The 19,870-nt window shown below is 45.0% G+C and overlaps 1 protein-coding gene across 1 annotated transcript in view; it reads left to right on the forward strand.

Moving 5' to 3' along the window:
• noc2l (NOC2-like nucleolar associated transcriptional repressor) overlaps positions 1-19,870 on the forward strand; it is a 29,493-nt gene extending 9,623 nt beyond the window's left edge. Inside the window, exons 13-19 of the mRNA XM_029719621.1 lie at positions 4,919-5,032; positions 9,295-9,396; positions 10,139-10,282; positions 13,126-13,239; positions 13,688-13,820; positions 18,633-18,749; positions 19,423-19,870. Coding sequence (XP_029575481.1) covers positions 4,919-5,032; positions 9,295-9,396; positions 10,139-10,282; positions 13,126-13,239; positions 13,688-13,820; positions 18,633-18,749; positions 19,423-19,595 — 897 coding nt within the window. The 3' untranslated portion in view covers positions 19,596-19,870. The remainder of the gene's footprint in view (positions 1-4,918; positions 5,033-9,294; positions 9,397-10,138; positions 10,283-13,125; positions 13,240-13,687; positions 13,821-18,632; positions 18,750-19,422) is intronic.

The raw sequence follows: 19,870 nt of genomic DNA on the forward strand, positions 1-19,870 counted from the left end.
TTGTGTGCATGCGTGTTTGTCAGGGTTTCCATTAGCCGGCAATTGAACGGTACGTTCGCACCGCGAACAGCCCATTCCATCTCATCCCAAGGTTCTCTATTGGGTTGAGGTCTGGGGACTGCGCAGGCCACTCAAGTAAACTGAACTCACTGTCATGTTCCAGGCAATGTTTTTCCACTCCTTAATTGTCCAGTGTTGGTGATGGCGTGCCCACTGGAGCCGTTTCCTCTTGTTTTTAGCTGATAGGAGTGGAACCCGGTTTGGTCGTCTGCTGCAATAGCCCATCCGTGACAAGGATCGACGTTCAGAGATCGACGTGTACTGGGCTCTAATTTGCCTGTTTGTGGGCCCGCCTGTTAGCTTGTGCGATTCTTGCCATTCTCCTTTGACCTCTCATCAACAAGCTGTTTTCTCCCGCAGGACTGCCGCTGACTGGGTGTATTTTGTTGTTTGTCGCAACCTTCTCAGTAAACCCTGGACACTGTCGTTTCTGGACACCGTCTGTTTCTAAGATGCTGGAACCGGTGCACCTGGTGCTGACGATCCTACCACGCTCATTTTTAACGTTCAATCAAACTGTAACTGGATGCCTCTGCCTGATTTTTATATGGCAAGCCACGGCCACTTGACTCACTGTCTGTATGAGTGAACCATTTCTGTGAACGGGGTGGTGCACCTAATTAACTGGCCACTGAGTGTACTGTTAAGTGAAGTGTCCTAGTTGGGTGTTGTGACAAACAATGGATGTTATTAGGGTGGGAATTGCCTGGGACCTCGCGATACGTTATTAACACTGTACTTAGGTGCCGATACGATATGTATTGCGATTCGACGTTCAAAACATATCGCTCACAAGATGTCTGCTGCAGAGGGACAAGGGAGAGCATGAGAAAACAAGCTTTCATCAGTCATGGAAATAAAGGTTCTGAAAAAGTAGGAGAACAAGCTATAAAGGAAAAATACTGCCGTTTTGTTGCAGGTACAGCCAACTAGTGCAAAATAATGTGATATCTCAATGATACCTCGTCAAAAATAATATCCCGATATGTAACTATCGATAAAACATTATTTATTTTTTCCCCCCATCATTAGATGCTACGGCCAAATGTAAAGCAAGTGCCGTGCTACGAAGGTTCAACTCTGGTAACGTTACTGCCCTTTAGCGAAGCCTGTGAAATCTGGTGCGTTATATTTCATCTTTGCAAAGGGTGTTCCTCAAACTCTGGGGCAGAAAACACATAGCCGGTTACAAAGCAGTGCTACGCTGTGTGATGTACGGGTTGTCAGGGACTGGGCCAAATTCCCTTTGCGCCACCCCCATTTAGCCAGCTAAGTAGCTGTGTGAGAGTACTTGATGCCGTTCACTGAGGGTTAGTGGGATCCTTGGGATGACCCTACGCTAAACCTTAACTCCTAACCATAACCCTTAACTTCAATGGGGTAGGGAGGGTTCCGGATAGCAATGACCGTTCACTTGGGGGCGAGAGGCAGCGCTGTGCCAGCGGCAGATTTTGTGATTGATGGGTTTTTCTTTCAAGTGACAACTACCAGAATTCAGTGGCTACAGCCCTACAATCATTGAAAACTTTGAAATTGTGTCCTACGTCGTCGTTTTCCAGCCAGCTCAGTCTTCAGAGCCTAGGCACGTTTCTTTCTGGAATCAGAATCAGTGCTTCTACATTTTTATCTGGCCCTTATATTAATGTTCTTTTCTGAAATTTAAGAAATCAGCTTTCTGAGTATCTTTTGTAGGGCTTTTTTTTTTTTTTTTAGCACAATCCAGAAAGAAAAAGTACAAATGTTTAATTCCAGCTATAATAAAAAAATATTGGTAGATGTATCGGTTATTAGTGAATATTCTCACCAGGGGTTGGAACTTGGATTCTTTTCTCTTTTTCGTTCCACTGATCTGACCAGCTAAATAAAGTTTGGAACCGGTTCAAACCCCAAAAAGGTACTGGTTTTGTTCTTGTCTGTTCCTTTTTAAACCCCAGACTAATATTTATTTAACTTTTTTAATTCTACATTAAATCACTTCACCCATCATGCAGTGCAGATCTAGCAGGCAAGCTACAGCTCAGTGAGTTATTTACATGCGTTTACTACACGTCTTATCTTTTTTTGTAGTTAATAAATCCAATGTGAAATGTGGTAACTAGTATTCCTAACTAGCTTTGAAAAAGTTTTGGGTTCTGTTCCCTGAACAGGTTCCAACCCCTGATCTCTAGAATCGAAACCAAAAATCTGCTATCGGTTAGCTCTCGTGTTTGTCTGTCAGTGGGTGTTAGCCTGTGGTGGGGAGTCGACTCCAAAATAATAGATGCCTTGCCCGTCGACTCCCATTTCTGTGTCAAGCTTGGATCCCGCTAGGAATCGACTCCTAAGATTCGGTATTTTTGCAACGGAGTAAACTGATTACCGTAGTCTACTTCGAGAACACAAACTCTTGCATCTTTCTCAGCAAAGAAAGAGCCAGCTAGCGAGGGAGAGCAAGAGATGGAGGGGCGCAGGAAGGCAAGTCAGCCATCAGGCAGCCTGCCAGAACCACGCATCGGTAATTGAAAGACCTAGGCTATCGCAGTGCTGTATTTCGCAATGTCTCGCACAGATTCACTAAAGCAGAGGTAATCAATGAGTAGGCTGAGCTATTCTACAAGCAACAGGCCGAAGACCAAACGCACACTAGTGTTTTTATAGAGAAGAGAAAGAGCAGCAGGCGAGGGAGAGAGAGGATCGGGGGAGGCAGAGAGACGGTCAAAACAGTGCGCATAGGTTATATCTTGGTAATCTGTATCTAGCAATGCCTCGTAAATTCACCTAACGTATATATTAAGCCATCACTGAGTATGGCTAAGCTATTCTTCATAGTGCCAGTGAATTGAAGTTGAACATGGCCAAATGCATCAGTTTAATTAGGCCTAAATGTGCAATAAAAAGTATTTAATGAAAACATACAGACTGGTACCTCTCCACGAACAGGGTTGGAGAGCCCTGTGCTTGGCAATAGATCGCAAAGCAGCATCCCCGCTAAACTTTTAGAAAAATGGCAAGTTTACTTTCTCATCCATAAATAGTCAAGTGCAAGTACGGTTCAGCAGCTCAAATCAGCAGGATGTGGGGCATTGTTATTAGGAGGGACGTCTACCATGGATGGATCGCTAAAATAATGATTGTGATCGCACTTCATCAATTTAAATATTATGGGGAGCCCTATACATTTGGCAGGCAAGCACGTGTTATCAGTGTGTGGCCTATTATCGTCTAGACGTGATGTTGAAATATCTTCGCCTACGTAAGAGGCGATTCAACTTGAAAAAATGTGGAATTACAGGATGCAGTTTTAGAAAAACGAATCCTATGTGAATCGTCCTCTGGAATAACGCACATGCTTAGATAATGTCACGACCAACGTCTCTAGTAATACCCGTCCGAATAGGGCTGTAACATGGGAAAGAATAGGCTTATCAGCCTGGAGTGAGCCGCATCATCCCGTGGAATCCGTCAAGGCTGCACACAGCAGAAATATCACGGAAATATTCTAGTTCCTACACATCACCTTCTACACTCAAACAAAGTAGGCTTTTTATAGGCAAATGGGCAGCGTCAAGCTCCTGTCAATCCTCTAGAACGCAAATGTAGTCTTTTTATAATGAGGTGGTGTGTTTGTGTGTGCGCGCATCCGTTTCAGCTTGTTTTGGGAGTCGAGCAAGAGTCAAAATATCCTGGACTCGTGCACCACTAGTGGTAAGCTAGCGTGAGAACGGCAGTATGGAAGCGACTGCTTGGCCTTGTGGGAGTGGTCACCGTGTTGTGTGGACGGTTTGACCAGAGCGATGAAGACAAGGCTGTGGTTTACGCTCTGCTCCTAAAGCGCTCTGCAGACCACATCCTTTCTGCCTATGGCGCAGCCGTCCCCCCACCCCAGCACACACACACACACACACACACACTCCAAGACCCCCTAGCAGCGCACAGTGTTTATTTGTGACACACTCCATTTCCTGTCTTCTTTTTTACTGTTTTCCTCGTTAAAGAGAAAAGCGAGGCTGAGGTGCTCGCTGCTACTGTTTTAATTGGAGCAGCAGAACCAACCACGATATGCTCCTCCGTGTTTGTCTGCTGTGGGCGGACGGCTGCGCCATAGGCAGAGAGGATGTGATCTGCAGAGCACGTTAGGAGCAAATCGTAACCACATCGTAACCATAGGACAAGCTGTTGCCTCCATACTGCCATTTTCATGCTAGCTTACTACAGGAGGTCAACACTCACTAAGACACGCGCACACACCATGTACAATAACACAAACCACACACACGTCCATGCACACCACACATACTCGTGTGTGTGCGCGCACGCTGCTCCAAGGGGTGGGGGTGGTATATGATTTGGTGCTTCCTGCTCCAGTGGCTCCCTCTGTATCAGGGCTGACCCATGCCTTCCCACTTCCCCCCTGGCTCCCCCGCAGACTGCCACCACATCCGATGTTTGTACAGACAGACTGGGCCAAGAGCGCTCCACTCACCTGGTACCAACGACCTCACACACACACACACACACACACACACAGCAATACGTAAAAACACAAGATAATATACAGAGCTAGGCCTATCTGTCGCACCTAAACACGCACACTGAGATGTACAAAATATAGGTAAAAACACAAATATACACTTACATACTATGCTTTTTTTTTCAAGCTTTACTTTGGCTATATCTTTCCATTGAACATTTACTAGTGTCTATTGTCAGGAGTCTGAATGATTTTCCATGAGACAAGGCATGGAATGATAACCAAATGATGCTGGGGTCTGGCTTGTGTGTTTTGAGGGCACTGTCGCTGCTGTGTAAGCTGTGTCATGACTTTGCAAATGTTGCATGATTTCTGAACGCACTAATTTTGTGTTCATTGCTTGTTTAGATCATCCATCAGGTGGACTTCAACAAGAAGCCTGGCCGGATGAGTGTGAAGCCCATCAAATTTGATGTTATCCTGAAGCTCAGCAACACCAACATGCAGGAGAAGGCCTACCGGGTGAGTACTGCTAGCTTAGCATGCCAACTAACTAGGCTTGTCTGCCACAGGAGAAGACTAGCTTAGTTAGCATGTATTATTTGCGTCAGGAGTAGCCTTAGAACTGGGTAAATCCATTTGAATTCAATCACTTTTTGACAGCACCTCTTTTGATTTGAACAAAACCTTACATATTTACCCATTTGTACAAGTACTCAGAAAGTGACTTTTTGGACCTGAATGCCCAAACATTCATGAGATTAAGGTGCTAAAAGTTGACCCGTTTTACATACCCCACCATACCATGAGACATGCATGGTCTTTATCACTGAAAAGATAATCGGGTGTGATTGATATCATTTTAAAAGCTTACTAACAGCGTTGTCAAACTATTTGATGATTTCTGGAAAATGTATTTAAAAACTTTTTTTTTAACCTTGAACATCAATTATCTAGAAACGTATAAATGGAAATCTTAATTTCAAATACAGTGCATTCGGAAAGTATTCAGACCCCTTGACTTCCACATTGTTACATTACAGCATTATTCAAATGTACACACAATACCCCATAATGACAAATCGAAAAACAGGTTTTTAGAAATTTGTTTCACATTTATGTAAATAAGGTATTTCTGTTTCTTTATTTTAATAAGTATTCAGACCCTTTGCTATAAGACTTGAAATTGAGCTCAGGTGCATCCTGTTTCCAGTGATCATCCTTGATGTTTTTTACAACTTGATTGGTAAATTCAATTGACTGGATATGATTTGGAAAGGCACACACCTGTCTATATAAGGTCCCACAGTTGATAGTGCATGTCAGAGCAAAAACCAAGCCATGAGGTTAAAGGAATTGTCCGTAGAGCTCCGAGACAGGATTGTATTGAGGCACAGATCTGGGGAAGGGTACCAACATTTTTCTGCAGCATTGAAGGTCCCCAAGAACAGTGGCCTTCATCGTTCTTAAATGGAAGAATTTGGAACCATCAAGACTCTTCCTAGAGCTGGCCACCCGGCCAAACTGAGCAATCGGGGAGAAGGGCCTTGGTCAGGGAGGTGACCAAGAACCCGATGGTCACTCTGACAGAGATGGAGATGGTAGAACCTTTCAGAAGGACAACCATCTCTGCAGCACGTCACCAATCAGGCCTTTATGGTAGAGTGGCCAGACAGAAGCCGCTCTTCAGTAAAAGGCACATGACAGCCCGCTTGGAGTTTGCCAAAAGTCACCTAAAGGACTCTGACCATGAGAAGCAAGGTTCTCTGGTCTGATCAAACCAAGATTGAACTCTTTGGCCTGAATGCCAAGCGTCATGTTTGGAGAAGCATGGTGGTGGCAGCGTCCTACTGTGGGAATGTTTTTCACAGGCAGGGCCTGGGAGACTAGTCACGATCGAGGGAAATATGAACGGAGCAAAGTACAGAGGGATCCTTGATGAAAACCTGCACCGGAGACCAGAAAGCAGCTGTGCAGCGAAGCTCCCAATCCAACCTGACAGAGCTTGAGAGGATCTGCAGAGAAGAATAGGAGAAACTCCCGAAATACAGGTGTGCCAAGCTTTGTAGCGTCATACCCAAGAAGACTTGAGGCTGTAATCGCTGCCAAAGGTGCTTCAACAAAGTACTGAGTAAAGGGGCTGAATACTTGTTAAATGTGAGATTTCTGTTTTTATAAAAGCAAAAATGTACAAGAATTGTTTTTTCCTTTTTCATTTTGGGGTGGATTGAGGGGGGGGGGGAATACTATTTAATTAATTTTAGAATAAGGCTGTAAGGTAACAAAATGTGGAAAAAGCAAAGGGGTCTGAATACCTTCCGAGTGCACTGTATGTTGTAGCTTAGACCCTATTTTACATCATCTAAGGTTTTGTGTTGTGCCCGCCATCGGTGCTCTTGAATACAGGGTGGGTGTCATGTTTTTGCTCATAAATGTACTAAAATGGGAATAATATATCTTATAATTCAACTTTCAAGTGGTACCACAAAGTTGGTTGAAGGTCCACACATCAGAGAATGTTGGCTTGAATGGGAATATCTGTTTCAAATGATACTGTCAAGCCTCCATAGGAAACCTATTGAAATCATAGAAATATAGATAATAGAACAGACATGACCATTTTAGGTTGACATTCAATGGTGGGTGGACCCTTTGTGGTAGTAATTAGAAGTAAACATTTTAATTGAACTTAAATTGAAATGGTGTACCATCAAAATGTTACTGGTCTGAAGGGATGGGTCACTTCTATTAATTTTATTTATATGATTGAAATTACACCCACCCTGTTTGTAAGAGCATTTTTAGGTAATTGACATTAAAGGTTTAAAATGACATTTTGATGATAAATTAAAAATATTTTTCAAGAAATAATAAAATACTTTGACAACTGTTTGTAAGCTTTTAAATGATGTCAAACTCAACTGTTGATCTTTTCCAATGATGAAGACATGGATGTCTCATGGTATGGTGGGGTATGCAAAATGGGTCCCCTTTTAGCACCTTTATCTACTGAATGTTTTGGCATTCAAGTCCAAAAAGTCACTTTCTGACCACTTCTTCCATGGGCAAACATGTATGGAAAGTCAAAAAGTGTTAGGGTCAATACCTTTTTGAGTTCTATTACGAGATTCATATGATATTGTTAGTCTTTAACGGGTAGGTGTAGTTCTGTCCTCAAGCACCTAGTGGTCAATATAGTATCTTCTCATGCCACTTTACGTCTTGATACTTTAATCATCTCAATGAAGACTTCAATTAGGCTCCCACTAATTAGGCATGCGTATTGTCTGTGCACCTCTCCTTTAACTGGGTTATTTCTGTGACTTGTTTTGGAAAGCTTAATGGTGATGCACCTGTTTTCCAATGGTTGCCGAGATTGTGGAAGCACCTACAATGGTGTGGCTTGGCACCTTTAGTACAAGGATGGCTGGAGGTCAGAGGTCATGAATATCTCTTAGCCCTAGCTATTTTAGGGTGTTTTAGAGAACATGTGTGACTAGCTTAGGATGTCTATTGTAGGAGTGGCCTAAGTCTACAGGTTGAAAGTAGCATGTCCTTCAAAGATCAATCTGCAGGAGAACTGTGAAAGTGTGTCTTGTTGTCCTGCATCAGCACATTAGTTTGACATCTTTGCTGTCTTGGTTGTAAATCCTAGACGGCTACCTTGCCTAATCAGTAAGAATCGATTTAGTATTACGGCTAATATGCAATTCCCTTTAATTCCACCCGCCCTCAAATAAAACAAATATATTGGGAATCATACCAGATTAGATTACGGCGCACTACTTGACCTGTTGGCTGTGTCACTGTAATAGAATAACGATGGCATTCTAACGCGTGGAAACGAGCAGCTGATCAACTCCATGTCTAGGCCCTACTAGTTAATGTGTATTTTCACACTCCTCCCGTGTGTGCATAAGGGGATTGAGGGCAGCGGGCAAAAGCCGACGTAAGGGGCTCTGACCAAGCCAAGAGGATTGCCACACGGCCCTCTGGGATTATCCCTTGCGCTCCGCTGGTCAGGACTGGCTTTCGGTGCTGTTGCCAGGGGCAACCAACGCCACCGGCTCCACCAATTGCTTCTACCGTGCAGTCGGTGCCTGGTGACCCACCCTTGCTACTGCCAGACATGGCTAAATTAACACCTGTCTGACCATTAGACCAAGTAGAGTGTCTGACCTACAGTACAGAAATTAGCGTTATTACTATAGTGTAACTGAAATGGATAGAACATTCTCTCATATCCTTTTTTGCTTTGCTTCTGTAGCATTCCATGTTATTTCTGCCGTGTTGGCGGACCCATGCCAAATCGTTTAGAATCGAGGACCGTGTCTTTGGATGAGCTGGTGGTGATGTCTTAACTGGGGGTCAGGGGTTAAGTGTGGGTGTGTGGCCAGTCCCGTATCCACTGGGGTTAGTACAGAGCCATGGGGGATACCACACGTTGGCAGCACCAGGTGGCAGACAGCACCAGGTGGCAGACAGCAGGTGACCGCTTAGAGATAATCGGATACGTCAGGTAAATCCAGTCTGTACTGACGGCTGTACTCACATAAATAGCTGCGATCTGTAAAGTGTGTGTTTGAGACTTAACCTGAGGTGTGGCGTTAGTGCGCTGAGGTGTCTCCCTGTAATCTAGCTCGATGTTTGCACGCGTCTTCTCACAGACCAACTCCCCTCCTTTCTCCCAACAAGCCTCTTGAATGTTAATGTGAATATCACATTGGTGTGTGTGGTCCCTTCAGTTTTTATTTTCTGATTTGTATACTTTTGTGTTGTTTCAGGATGGGCTGATAGAGCAGGTGTATGACCTGATCCTGGAGTACTTCCACTCTCAGGCCTGCTCCATCGGCTTCCCAGAGCTGGCCCTGCCCACCACCATCCAGGTAATACCAGCTCCTTCTCCTCTTCTCTCCACCCCTAGTCAGCTAATAGAACCACTTCACCAATTGATGCAATGGCACAATGTCCATACCCTAAGCCAGGGATAGGCTACTGGCCCTGGAAGGCAAAAACAAGTTTTGATTCTCTTCTCCTGATCAGCGACTGATTTCAGATTTTCAGACATTTTTATTCTACACATTTGGTAAATGATCAGCTATTCAACCAACTAACTAAAACGTCTTGAGGTGTTGACTATCAAGTAAAAAAAAAAAATCTTAGCTGCTAGCCTTTCTCTACTGGAAACACAAGGTGGCAAGAAACTTGACTTGGTCTTATAGTGAGTAGGCCAGATGGAAAAAGAGTGCGAGAGAGAGGGGGATGAAGAGTAAAGTGTGTCTGTGCTGACCTTTAATGGTTCCACCGGCTTGCTGTTGTTTTTACGGCCCTGTGACCAACCACTGAGCCCACTTCCTGTCAGAGACAGCCAGCGGTGGGTGGGTGGGTGGGTGGGAGGCGAGCTCCTCTACAAGCTATGCCGAAGGACCAATGAAGCAATAATCTGCCCTCAACAAAGCAAACAACGCATGACTTTTCCTCTTCTACTCCAGTTTTTACTGTTGCCACACACACGCGCGCTGGGCATAAAGTAGTGACGGTCCAGAGGGGAAAGACAAGCACCAGACTAGGTGATTATATACCGTTTTTCACTCTTCCTCCCTCGTTACCTCCTCTGCTGCTCCACAGCTGAAAGCGTTCCTGAAGGAATGCAAAGTGGCCAATTACTGCAAGCAGATCCGCCAGCTGCTGGAGAAGGTACAGGAGAACAGCGGCCACATCACAGCCCGGAGACAGAGGGCCGCCTTTGGAGTGGCCGACGCGTCCGCCGTGGTGAGTTTGGCTGTGTGTGTGTGTGTGTGTGTGTGTGTGTGTGTGTGTGTGTGTGTGTGCCCGCCCGTGAGCAACTGAGCCTGTCTTCTGGGCTGCTGTTCCAGAGCCCTCATTTCACCTCTTCAATGTGCACACGCTCGCAGGCGCGCACACACATACACCCCTTTCCCATCAGTGCCTCTGCTTCCCCAAATATATAGACATGTACCCAGTACGTACATAAGATTTCATGATTAAATAGAGATTTTCAGCAGCCAGCAAGCTGAACTTCAACTATGTGATGGATCATCAGCAGTTGGTTGTTGGATTCCAACTTATTGTTTTTTTTACACACACACACACCGGTGTCTGCTGGGGAGCTGCCTGGAGCAGTCCCACCTCCTCTTAACCCCCTGTACACCCCCTTCCCAAAACACATGCACACGCCATCCTGGGCGAGCTCCCGTAGGACGTGCCTGTGAAGGTCTCCACCAGCCTAGAGCGTTTAACCATCATGTGCCCTCTGACCCTTAACCCCCTGACCTCTCCTCTGGCTGTGTCTTTTACACACACAGACAGTGGGGAGATAAGAGCCTAGGCTACACACACTTAGTGGCTGCTGCAGTGAACCCTGAGTAGGAAGCCAAGGGAGGGATGCGGGAGGAGACATCCCTAGGTGAACACTGTGGCGCTAGTTAAAGGACAGCGCTGTGGTCATTAGACCTTCCTTTATAGGTTTGAACCAGCCTCACCGCCTTAATGAGGGGACATTATTGGAGGTGTGTGTGTGTGTGTGTGCGCGGCGGAAATATCCTTTCCTGTGTGTGTTTTTCCTCTCACCGTATGCACTCCACCTGCCACACCAAGCACACACCCTTCCCAGGCTGCATTGCGCCTCCGATTCTGGCTGAGTGCCTCGCACCCGTGCTAAAGATTTAAGAGTGAAATGAAAGAGGGGTTGTCGCTGTGTGTAATTTAGCCTGGGAGAAGTGTGTTTGTGTGCGCACGCTGCCAGAGACTGAGAGACGGACAGCGTGGCACCGGAGGCAGCGCCTGTCGCCACGGCTCCCAGCCCAGAAGGAGCCTTTCGCCATGGCATCTGTCCCCATGCTGCACGGCCGGGGTAGAGGCCAGCCCCCGTTCCGGCTGCAGCGGGCCCCAGACACCCAAACACAGATCACATTTCAATGGGCCTCAACTGAAGCATAAAGATCTATTTTTCTTGGTAGGCCTATGCTTCTTTTATATTTTTTTTTCCAGTTTTGAGCGAAAGGTTTTTTCCGTCTTCTAGAGTAGGTAGGTAGGTGGGAACAGCTGTGCTAAATACTCAACCCGAATCCGATAGCATTGTTTTCTCTGGGTTTGAAGTGTTCACAAAAGCACTGGGTCTTTCTGCTCACGTCCTGTCCTCTCCTCTTTGTGCTGGGGCCCAGCCTAATAACCGCCACTGCAAATTGTCGTAAATAGGTTTAGCTAACCGACGAAGGAAGCTGCGGTCTATACGCTCTATTGGATTTGGAGGTCAGATAATCCTATTGGGCCTGATCAATACCATCCGCAAAGACCTTTAGGGGAAGGGCTGGCGTAGATTCTCCAGTCTCCTCTTTCAGCTTCTCTTCTCTCTCTCTCTCGCTCTGTCGCTCTGATCACTTCTCCAGTGTCCATCGAAGGTGAGCATTTGCCGAACTGCAATTAGGTCAAGACCCTGGTGAGGATGACTAGCACGCAGGCGAGCTTCCCTGAGGCAATTTCTGACAGTTTGTGCGGAAATTCTTTGATTGTGCAAACCCACAGTGTCATCAGTCCGGGTGGCTGGTCTCAGACAATCTCGCAGGTGAAGAAGCCGGATGTGGAGGTCCTGGGCTGGCGTGGTTGTGAGGCCGGTTGAACGTACTGTCCAATTCTCTAAAAAGCCGTTGGAGGCGGCTTATGGGAAATGAACATTAAATTCTCTGGAATCAGTTCTGGTGGACATTCCTGTAGTCAGCTTGCCAATTGCACAATCCTTCAAATCTTGAGACATCTGTGGCATTGTGTTGTGACACAACTGCGCGTTTTAGTGGCCTTTTATTATCGCCAGCACAAGGTGCACCTGTGTAATGATCATGCTGTTTAATCAGCTTCTTGATAAACCACACCTGTCAGGTGGATGGATTATCATGGCAAAGGAGAAATGCTCACTAACAGGGAAGTAAACAAATTTGTGGACAACATTTTGAGATATAAGCTTTCTGTGCATATGGAACATTTCTGTGATCTTTTATTTCAGCTCATGAAACATGGGACCAACCCTTTGCAAGTTGCATTTTATATTTTTGTTCGGTATAAATTGAAGTGAAAGTACACAACAATACCCAGACATTTAGATGAAATCAGATGTCAATACGCCTCGGAAAGGAATAAACTGAGATCCGTCTCCTCAGTAATGGCTCGAAACCCGTCTTCCTTTATTATATTAATACTTGAACTCCAAGTATTGATTTTAAAAAAGGGTGGGGAGTGGGGTTTCTTCTAGGTAGTGTTAGCTAGCGCTAGTCGGCTGAACCTGCACCAAAAAGGCTGTATTTTTCATCCTAACGCTTTTTCGCCATCTTTTTAAATAGTGAGTCATGTTTTAAGCACTTATGTCCCTGACTGATCAAAATGTGTTTTCTCATGCAGACATATAGTGATCAATATGTCTGGAACATCAAATTGCAATAAAATCGCAGTACATATAGAACTGTGAGAATCACAATACATCATATCGGTATCTTAAGTATCGTGAGGTCCCTGGCAATTCCCAGCCCTAACACACACACACACACACACACACAAATACAGAGTGGCTATGTAACAAGTGTGTTTCATGGTTGTGTGTGCAGGCGAAGTGGGAGAAGCAGACTGCGGAGGAGGGGACGCCCCTCACCAGGTACTACAGCCAGTGGAAGAAGCTAAGGGAGAAGGAGATCCAGCTGGAGATCTCTGGGAAGGAGAGGGTAACTATCACACACACACGCACCTACATACCAACTGTTTTAAGTTAAAAGGGTTTTCAGGGCATTCATCCAAATTCAACAAACGTCCCCATCCTATTTTACAAACGATACATGTAACTTGAAGGTTTGAGTAAGATAAAGCATTGATGTCAGTGGGAAATTGGCGGAAATGTTCAAGGTTGCACGCAAACATTTTGGAAGAATTTGACCTCGTTATTCGTTTGTTATTTTTCAATGGGGGCTGTTCCCAGTTTCCAGTGGTTTTTAGGAAATAAATATGGCCTAAATGTTTGTAAAGTGTTTTGTAAGTGACTTTGCTGCATCTTCTGGATCTTGATCAATGGTCTCATTGTCATGTGGTCCCAAATCACCTGTTTTGACAAGAAGTTTTCCATAACACTACATTTTGAAGTGGAGCTGCATATTGACATTTCCTCTCTCATTTAAGATGGAAGACTTGGACCTCCCTGAGATCAAACGCAGGAAAATTCAGGAGAAGAAGGCTGTGGACAAGAAGGAGTTCAAGGATCTCTTTGAGTCCGACAGCGACTCCGATGACGACGGAGGACTCAAAGTCAAAGGTAACCCCATTTACATACACAGCTGGGTCCTGTTCATTACACACCAATTGGAAGGATAACATTTCAAAACCAAGAGCGATGACTTGGCCCTGTCCCGTAAGAAACACTCATTTTGGTATCCCGTTGCCAAATTCTCTCACTACATTTCCTGTTAGAGTTGGCCAGTAAAAACTCCCAGTAGTGTCCCTCACCTGACGATGCGCATGCTTGAGGGTCCTATGCATGTCTTGGCCATTAGGAGGCTGCAGTGAGTTGCACAGAGTCCATCTACAGCAGGCATCGTCAACTAGATTCAGCCATGGGATTGAGCGGATGGTCCATGTGCAGGAACATAATTACAAATAATGTTTATACTGCAAATTAACCGCAATAAGCCCAAACCGATATAATTTGACTTAAAACCAAATCATTTCAAACCTTCCTTATATTTGTATACAATCATGCGTGGGAATACTTAGGAACACATTTTTTAAATTCAAGTATCTTGGAGCTAATTTCCTGGTGTTTTTACAGTCTTATGTCCAACAATAAATAATACAAAATAAAAAAAGTTTACATTTTTTTTTATCACTCAGAACTTGGGTGCCACATAAAACCACCAGTTAGGGAACCCTGATCTACAGACTGTTGGCCAACAGCACAGAAGCACACACTCACACACTGTAGTACACAATTAAGCGCCTATACGGCAAGGAAACAGCTCTTCATCCCTTTCCGGGGTGAATTTTTGGCCTCGCTCTTCTTGAGATAGTACGTTACTTCTCTAATCTGAGTGTAAGCTGTATTGAAGTCGGTGTTCGTGAATCCTGATCCCATCAATGGCTCATTCTGAGGTAATGTACAACTGACCTCAGTGTAGCCATGCTGCCCTCCCAGCAAGACATGCTCTATCCAATTAGTTGGAGTCTACTTATCTCTCTCTCTCTCCTATATTTCTTTCTCTCTCCTATATTTCTTTCTTTCTCTTATATCCTTCTATATTTCCCTCTCCCTTTCTCGCTCTCAGCTGAGTGCGGCTGTCACTCCTATCTTCCTTTAAGCCCTGTGTGTCTGGCCCTCTGCTCTGGGTCATCCACAGGACACAGGCAGGAGTCCTCTTTTACAGCTTTACAGTTGGACACGCTCGAGGGAGGGGGGGGGGGGCCTTAGAGGTCGGAAGGAGAGAGTGAGGGGGTGGTAGGGGGTTTTCTTTTCATCTGGTCCTTATTGTAGGGAGAGTCTCCGCAAATGGGCGGGCAGCTGCCGGCGAGCCGCAGGCCCGCCTCGCCCCGGCGGCCCGTCCCCTTGCTCCCTCTCTCGCTCTCAGGAAGCACAGGCTTGGATCCCGGTGGGGGTTCCTAATTCAAACCAGCCCACCGGAACAGCCAGAGGTGGCCGCTCCCCAGTACTTCCCCTACTCCCCCCTCCGCTTCCCTCCAGCTCCCAGGGCTTAACTGGCTGCCCCCGCATGTCCTCCGCACACACCAACCAACCCACCCTCCAGCCCTTGACAACCTTCCAACCTTTGGGCAGCTTACCAAACTGTGGTTGGTTGGAGTCAGCTGAGATGCCCCAGTGGTGGAGATGTAGAGGAGGAAAGTTTGAGTGGAGGAGAAGACTGGTTAATATGAATGTCTAGTTCTTATTGTGGGGTGTCAAGTCCTTCAGGTTGTTTGGGGGCAGACGGGCATGTAGATCCTGCTGTCCCTCACAACCCCAGTCTAGGTCGAAAATATACGGGTTAAGACGAGGATTCTAATATCCCAAGAATTCTAAACCATTGTACCAGCAATGCGAGCGAAAATGACTGGAAGTGAATGTTAGCAGTACGGAACGTTTTCCATCAAAGTGGAAAAATAAATGCAATCGTAGTGAAGTTCAGCTAACTACTCAACAAACACACAGCGTAACTATTTTCCTGTCGTTCTATTCATTTAAACATTTTTGCTGATCTGCTTGATTTCCCAACTGCTGGTCACATTTTCAACCCTTATCCTGTAGCAACAGCGCAGGTCCCATGAATTTTGTTTTGTTTATTTTCAAATGCTTCCGTGTGGAATTATGACTTTTTCCTAACCTGTATATGTTTGACCTCAACCCCAGTCAGGGGGTGGGTGGGTGGGTCGGCTGGCTGGCTGGCTGGCTGGCTGGCTGGCTTTTGGACGATAAAAAAAATAAACAGAAAAGTCGATATACTATTTCCGCCGGCCAATTGTCCAGGAGAAGAAAGAAAATCCATTGCGAAATAGTCTTTTTTTTTTTTTTTGCCTATTCGTTGATTGAAATACCAATAAATACATTTTGACTGGTCATTCTAGGTGTGTGTGTGTGTGTGTGTGTGTGTGTGTGTGTGTGTGTGTGTGGTAAATATGCTCTTAGTAGTAAGTGTTGGGAGTGTAGCAATTGAAGTGTCTGCCTCTCTCCTCTTGGCTACCAGCATCTTATCAAACCCTACTTTAAAGCTCAGGGACCACTCTGCAGTGGCCTCTGCTACACACAAGACAGACTCGCCCATTTTACAGAAGGAATTTGTAGCTGTCTGAAGTGAAGCCTGCCTGCTATCTCCATTTTATATATTTAGGCAGCAACTGAGTGTAAGATGTGTGAAATTGGCTGTGGTAAACTGTCATGAGTAATGTATTCTCAGCTCCATCACCATGCAGGTAATAGGCAATTCCAAGGTGGTTAGATGCTACCTAACTGCCTGCATGTGTACACTTCTGGGCCCATATTCATAAAGCATCTCGGAGTAAGCAAGCCTGATCTAGGATCAGGTCTCCTCTGTTCATGTAAACGTATTAATTATGAGCCAAAAGGAAAACTGATCATATATCACAACTCATACTCTGAGATGCTTAATTAAAAGGATACTTCAGGATTTTGGCAGTGACGCCCTTTAGCTACTTCCGCAGACTAAGTTGAACTCGTGGATACCATTTTTTTTTTTTTCATGCAGTTTGAAGGAAGTTGCTAACTAGTGTTAACGCAACTTCTAACTGGCGTAAGCACATTGACTGGAAGTCTATGGTAACTGCTAGCATGCCAGTAGATACGATTAACTTCCAGTCATTGTGTTAACACTAGTTAACATTGGCTCATGAAACTACCTCCCTTTGCCAATGGGCACATTTTTATTTTATTTTTGTTTGGCATAATAGACTTAGAACACCAGGAAATCAGCTCAAAGTGATTTTAAGAAATCTGTTCCCAAGTATTCCCACACATAATAGAGAGAAACAAGATCGTATACAAATGTAAGCAACGTTTGAAATGATTGACTAAAACAAACATTATACTCTATCTGTTTGGGCTTCTTGAGGTCAATTTTCTATCTACAAATGATTTGTAATCATGTTCTGGCCCCCAAACCATCTGCTCAAGAAAGAATTGGCCCGCGGCTGAATCTAGTTGATGATCCCTGGCGTACAGCATACAGATATTGAGCCTTTGAGTAGAAAATGTGTCAGACAGCACAAGAGCTGCTGCAGCATCTTGTGGTGCTTTCAAGACAACTGGGAAAGAAGACCGAGTTCCCGAGTTGGATGACCGTTCAAAAAAAAAAAAAGTTCAGTCGGAGCTATTTTTATTTTCCTGTTGAATGCACTGAAGTCGTAAGTGCCCCTTTTTCTCCCCCATTTCTTGATATCCAATTTGTGGTTAGTCTTGTCCCATCGCTGCAACTCCTGTAGGGACTCTGGAAAGGCTAAGGTCGAGAGCCATACGTCCTCCGAAACACGACCCTGCCAAGCCGCACCTATGTGTCAGAGGAAACACCGTCCAACTGGCGACTGTGTCAAGGACATCCCGACCGGCCAAACCCTCCCCTAACCCAGACGCCGCCTCATGGGTCTCCCGGTCGCGGCCGGCTGGGATCGAACCTGGATCAGCTGCGTCACCCGGAAGGCCCTCGAGTTCCCAGTTGTTTTGAACGTGGCATCAAATGGCAAGGGAAGGCAGTCTTCATCAGCGCGTCACACCACATTGCAATGAGCTGGAGGCAGTATGCATTTTGAAAACATACTTAATTGTTTGAAACCTGAACGTTTTAATACATATTACGAGGCATGTCTTACCTTGCTTCAAAGTAGCCTATTAGATCTTCTGTCTTTCTAAACTGATATTTTCATCAGTCGCACGAAGCTGCTCGCTTGTGCCATGCCCTTTTGACAATGGTGTTTTCCCGCTAATTGCGTTATGGAACAAACATTTGTGTGTAGTCTACTACCTTATGCGCATTTCTGCGCTTATAATGTGAATAAATAATAGTTTATGAAAAAAAGAATTGCTAAACGTTCTGATCTATTGCATCAGATTAATTGCATTTTTTATTTTTTTTTGATATGTACTGGTTGTATGAATTTTGGATGTGTCGTCCCACAACTGTCCCAGAGTCTGTTTGGAATAGGCTTTTTCTTTCTCGACTAACTGACCAATAGAATAGGTAGCCTAAACTTTTCTAGTAGATTGACAAAGACTAGTGATTTTGCTGTTTGTTACTTGTCTTGTTGGCTGAGGCTAAGTAAATGTGGACAGTTATTCTAACATGTTCAAAGTGCACATCCGAATTCGCTAAGAAGGACCGCACATCATTGAATCCTCAACTTGCATGTTCTGTTAATGAGTAACCATAATCTTAATGTGATTTCTGTCATTCTGATTACCGTGGGTGGAACCCCTAATCAGGTTCCATATTGGTCCGGTAAATTAAATGTTGTCGGTCAAATATCCGGCAGCACATTTTCCTTACGGAAACCTTGATCTGAATAAAACCAAGTCAAAGCTAATGAGGAGCATTAACTGCTATTTCATATTCAATTTCTTTCTTCTTGCCAGACAAAAAGGGAGGCTCTGACGAGGATGATGACGATGATGATGATGCTGATCTTCTTCAAGAGCTGTCTGACCTGAGCGACGATGAGGGGGTGGGGGAAGACCGTGATGGTGCTTCAGGTTTGTGGACTGGCTTCTCTCACAGAGCAGGACAAATGTGTGCTTTTCACACTACTGAACCAAGCTGTACTGGACTGGCCTGGTTACGCATCCACTGTAGTTTCTGGAACTGTGATGGAAAGGCTAATGTGAAAATGGAACATGCAAGTCAGCGGAGTACGGTTTGGTTCGGGTCTGCACGCTAGTGTGAGTGTTAGAGGACACATACAGGCCTGGTCCAGAATTGATCTCCAGCCTCCTACCACTTTTGAGTTGACAGATCTGTAAGGAATTTGATGGGGTGTAATCAAAATGGTGATGGCTCCACCTAGCCTTCCAATTGAACTGAGGGGAGCTTCCAACATATTGTTCTCTCCTTCTAAAGGGAACCTGCCATATTCTCCACTCAACCTCATTTTGGGCAGAACTAATCCCAATCACATTCCAGACCAAGCGATTTACATACATTGCTACCTGATATTGTCTTGTTTTCTACATGTTTAAAATGATCGTATAACATCAGTATAAAAAACCAAAATAATTCTAACTTGGTGTTCCAGACAGTGATCACTCCTACTTAAGGGGCAATCAGGGATTGGTACATAGGCCCAGACTTTGGCATTGTTGTTTGAATCCCAGATTGTCCCTTTAAATGAATCCCTCTTTCATGTTCTTCTTTCTCCTGTCTCTATAGATGGTGGTGGTGATGATGATGATGATGATGATGATGATGATGATGATGAAGAAGAAGAAGAGGGGGCTAAAGCCTCGAAGGCGCCCAAGCAGCTGTCTAGCGTGGCTCTGAAAGAGTTGGCAGAGGGAGACGAGGACTTGGTGGAAGACCTGGAGCTCTCCGACCAGGACTGACACACAGTGACGCGCGCGTACACACACACACACACACACACACACACACACACACACACACACACACACACAACGATTGGGGGTGGAGAGAAGAGTGTTGGCTTGGAGCTCATCTTTCCGTACATTCAATCATTACTGCTTTCCCTGTGGACTCCTTTCTACTATAATTCGTTTCAGTTTGCTCCATCAATGTGTACAGTACAAACATGTTTTTAATACAATTGCACATTACAAACTGACCATGCAATTGTACAAAATAAAAAATAATTCCTAGA

The sequence above is a fragment of the Salmo trutta genome, chromosome 28 (assembly GCF_901001165.1).
Source record: "Salmo trutta chromosome 28, fSalTru1.1, whole genome shotgun sequence".
Classification (NCBI taxonomy): Eukaryota; Metazoa; Chordata; class Actinopteri; order Salmoniformes; family Salmonidae; genus Salmo; species Salmo trutta.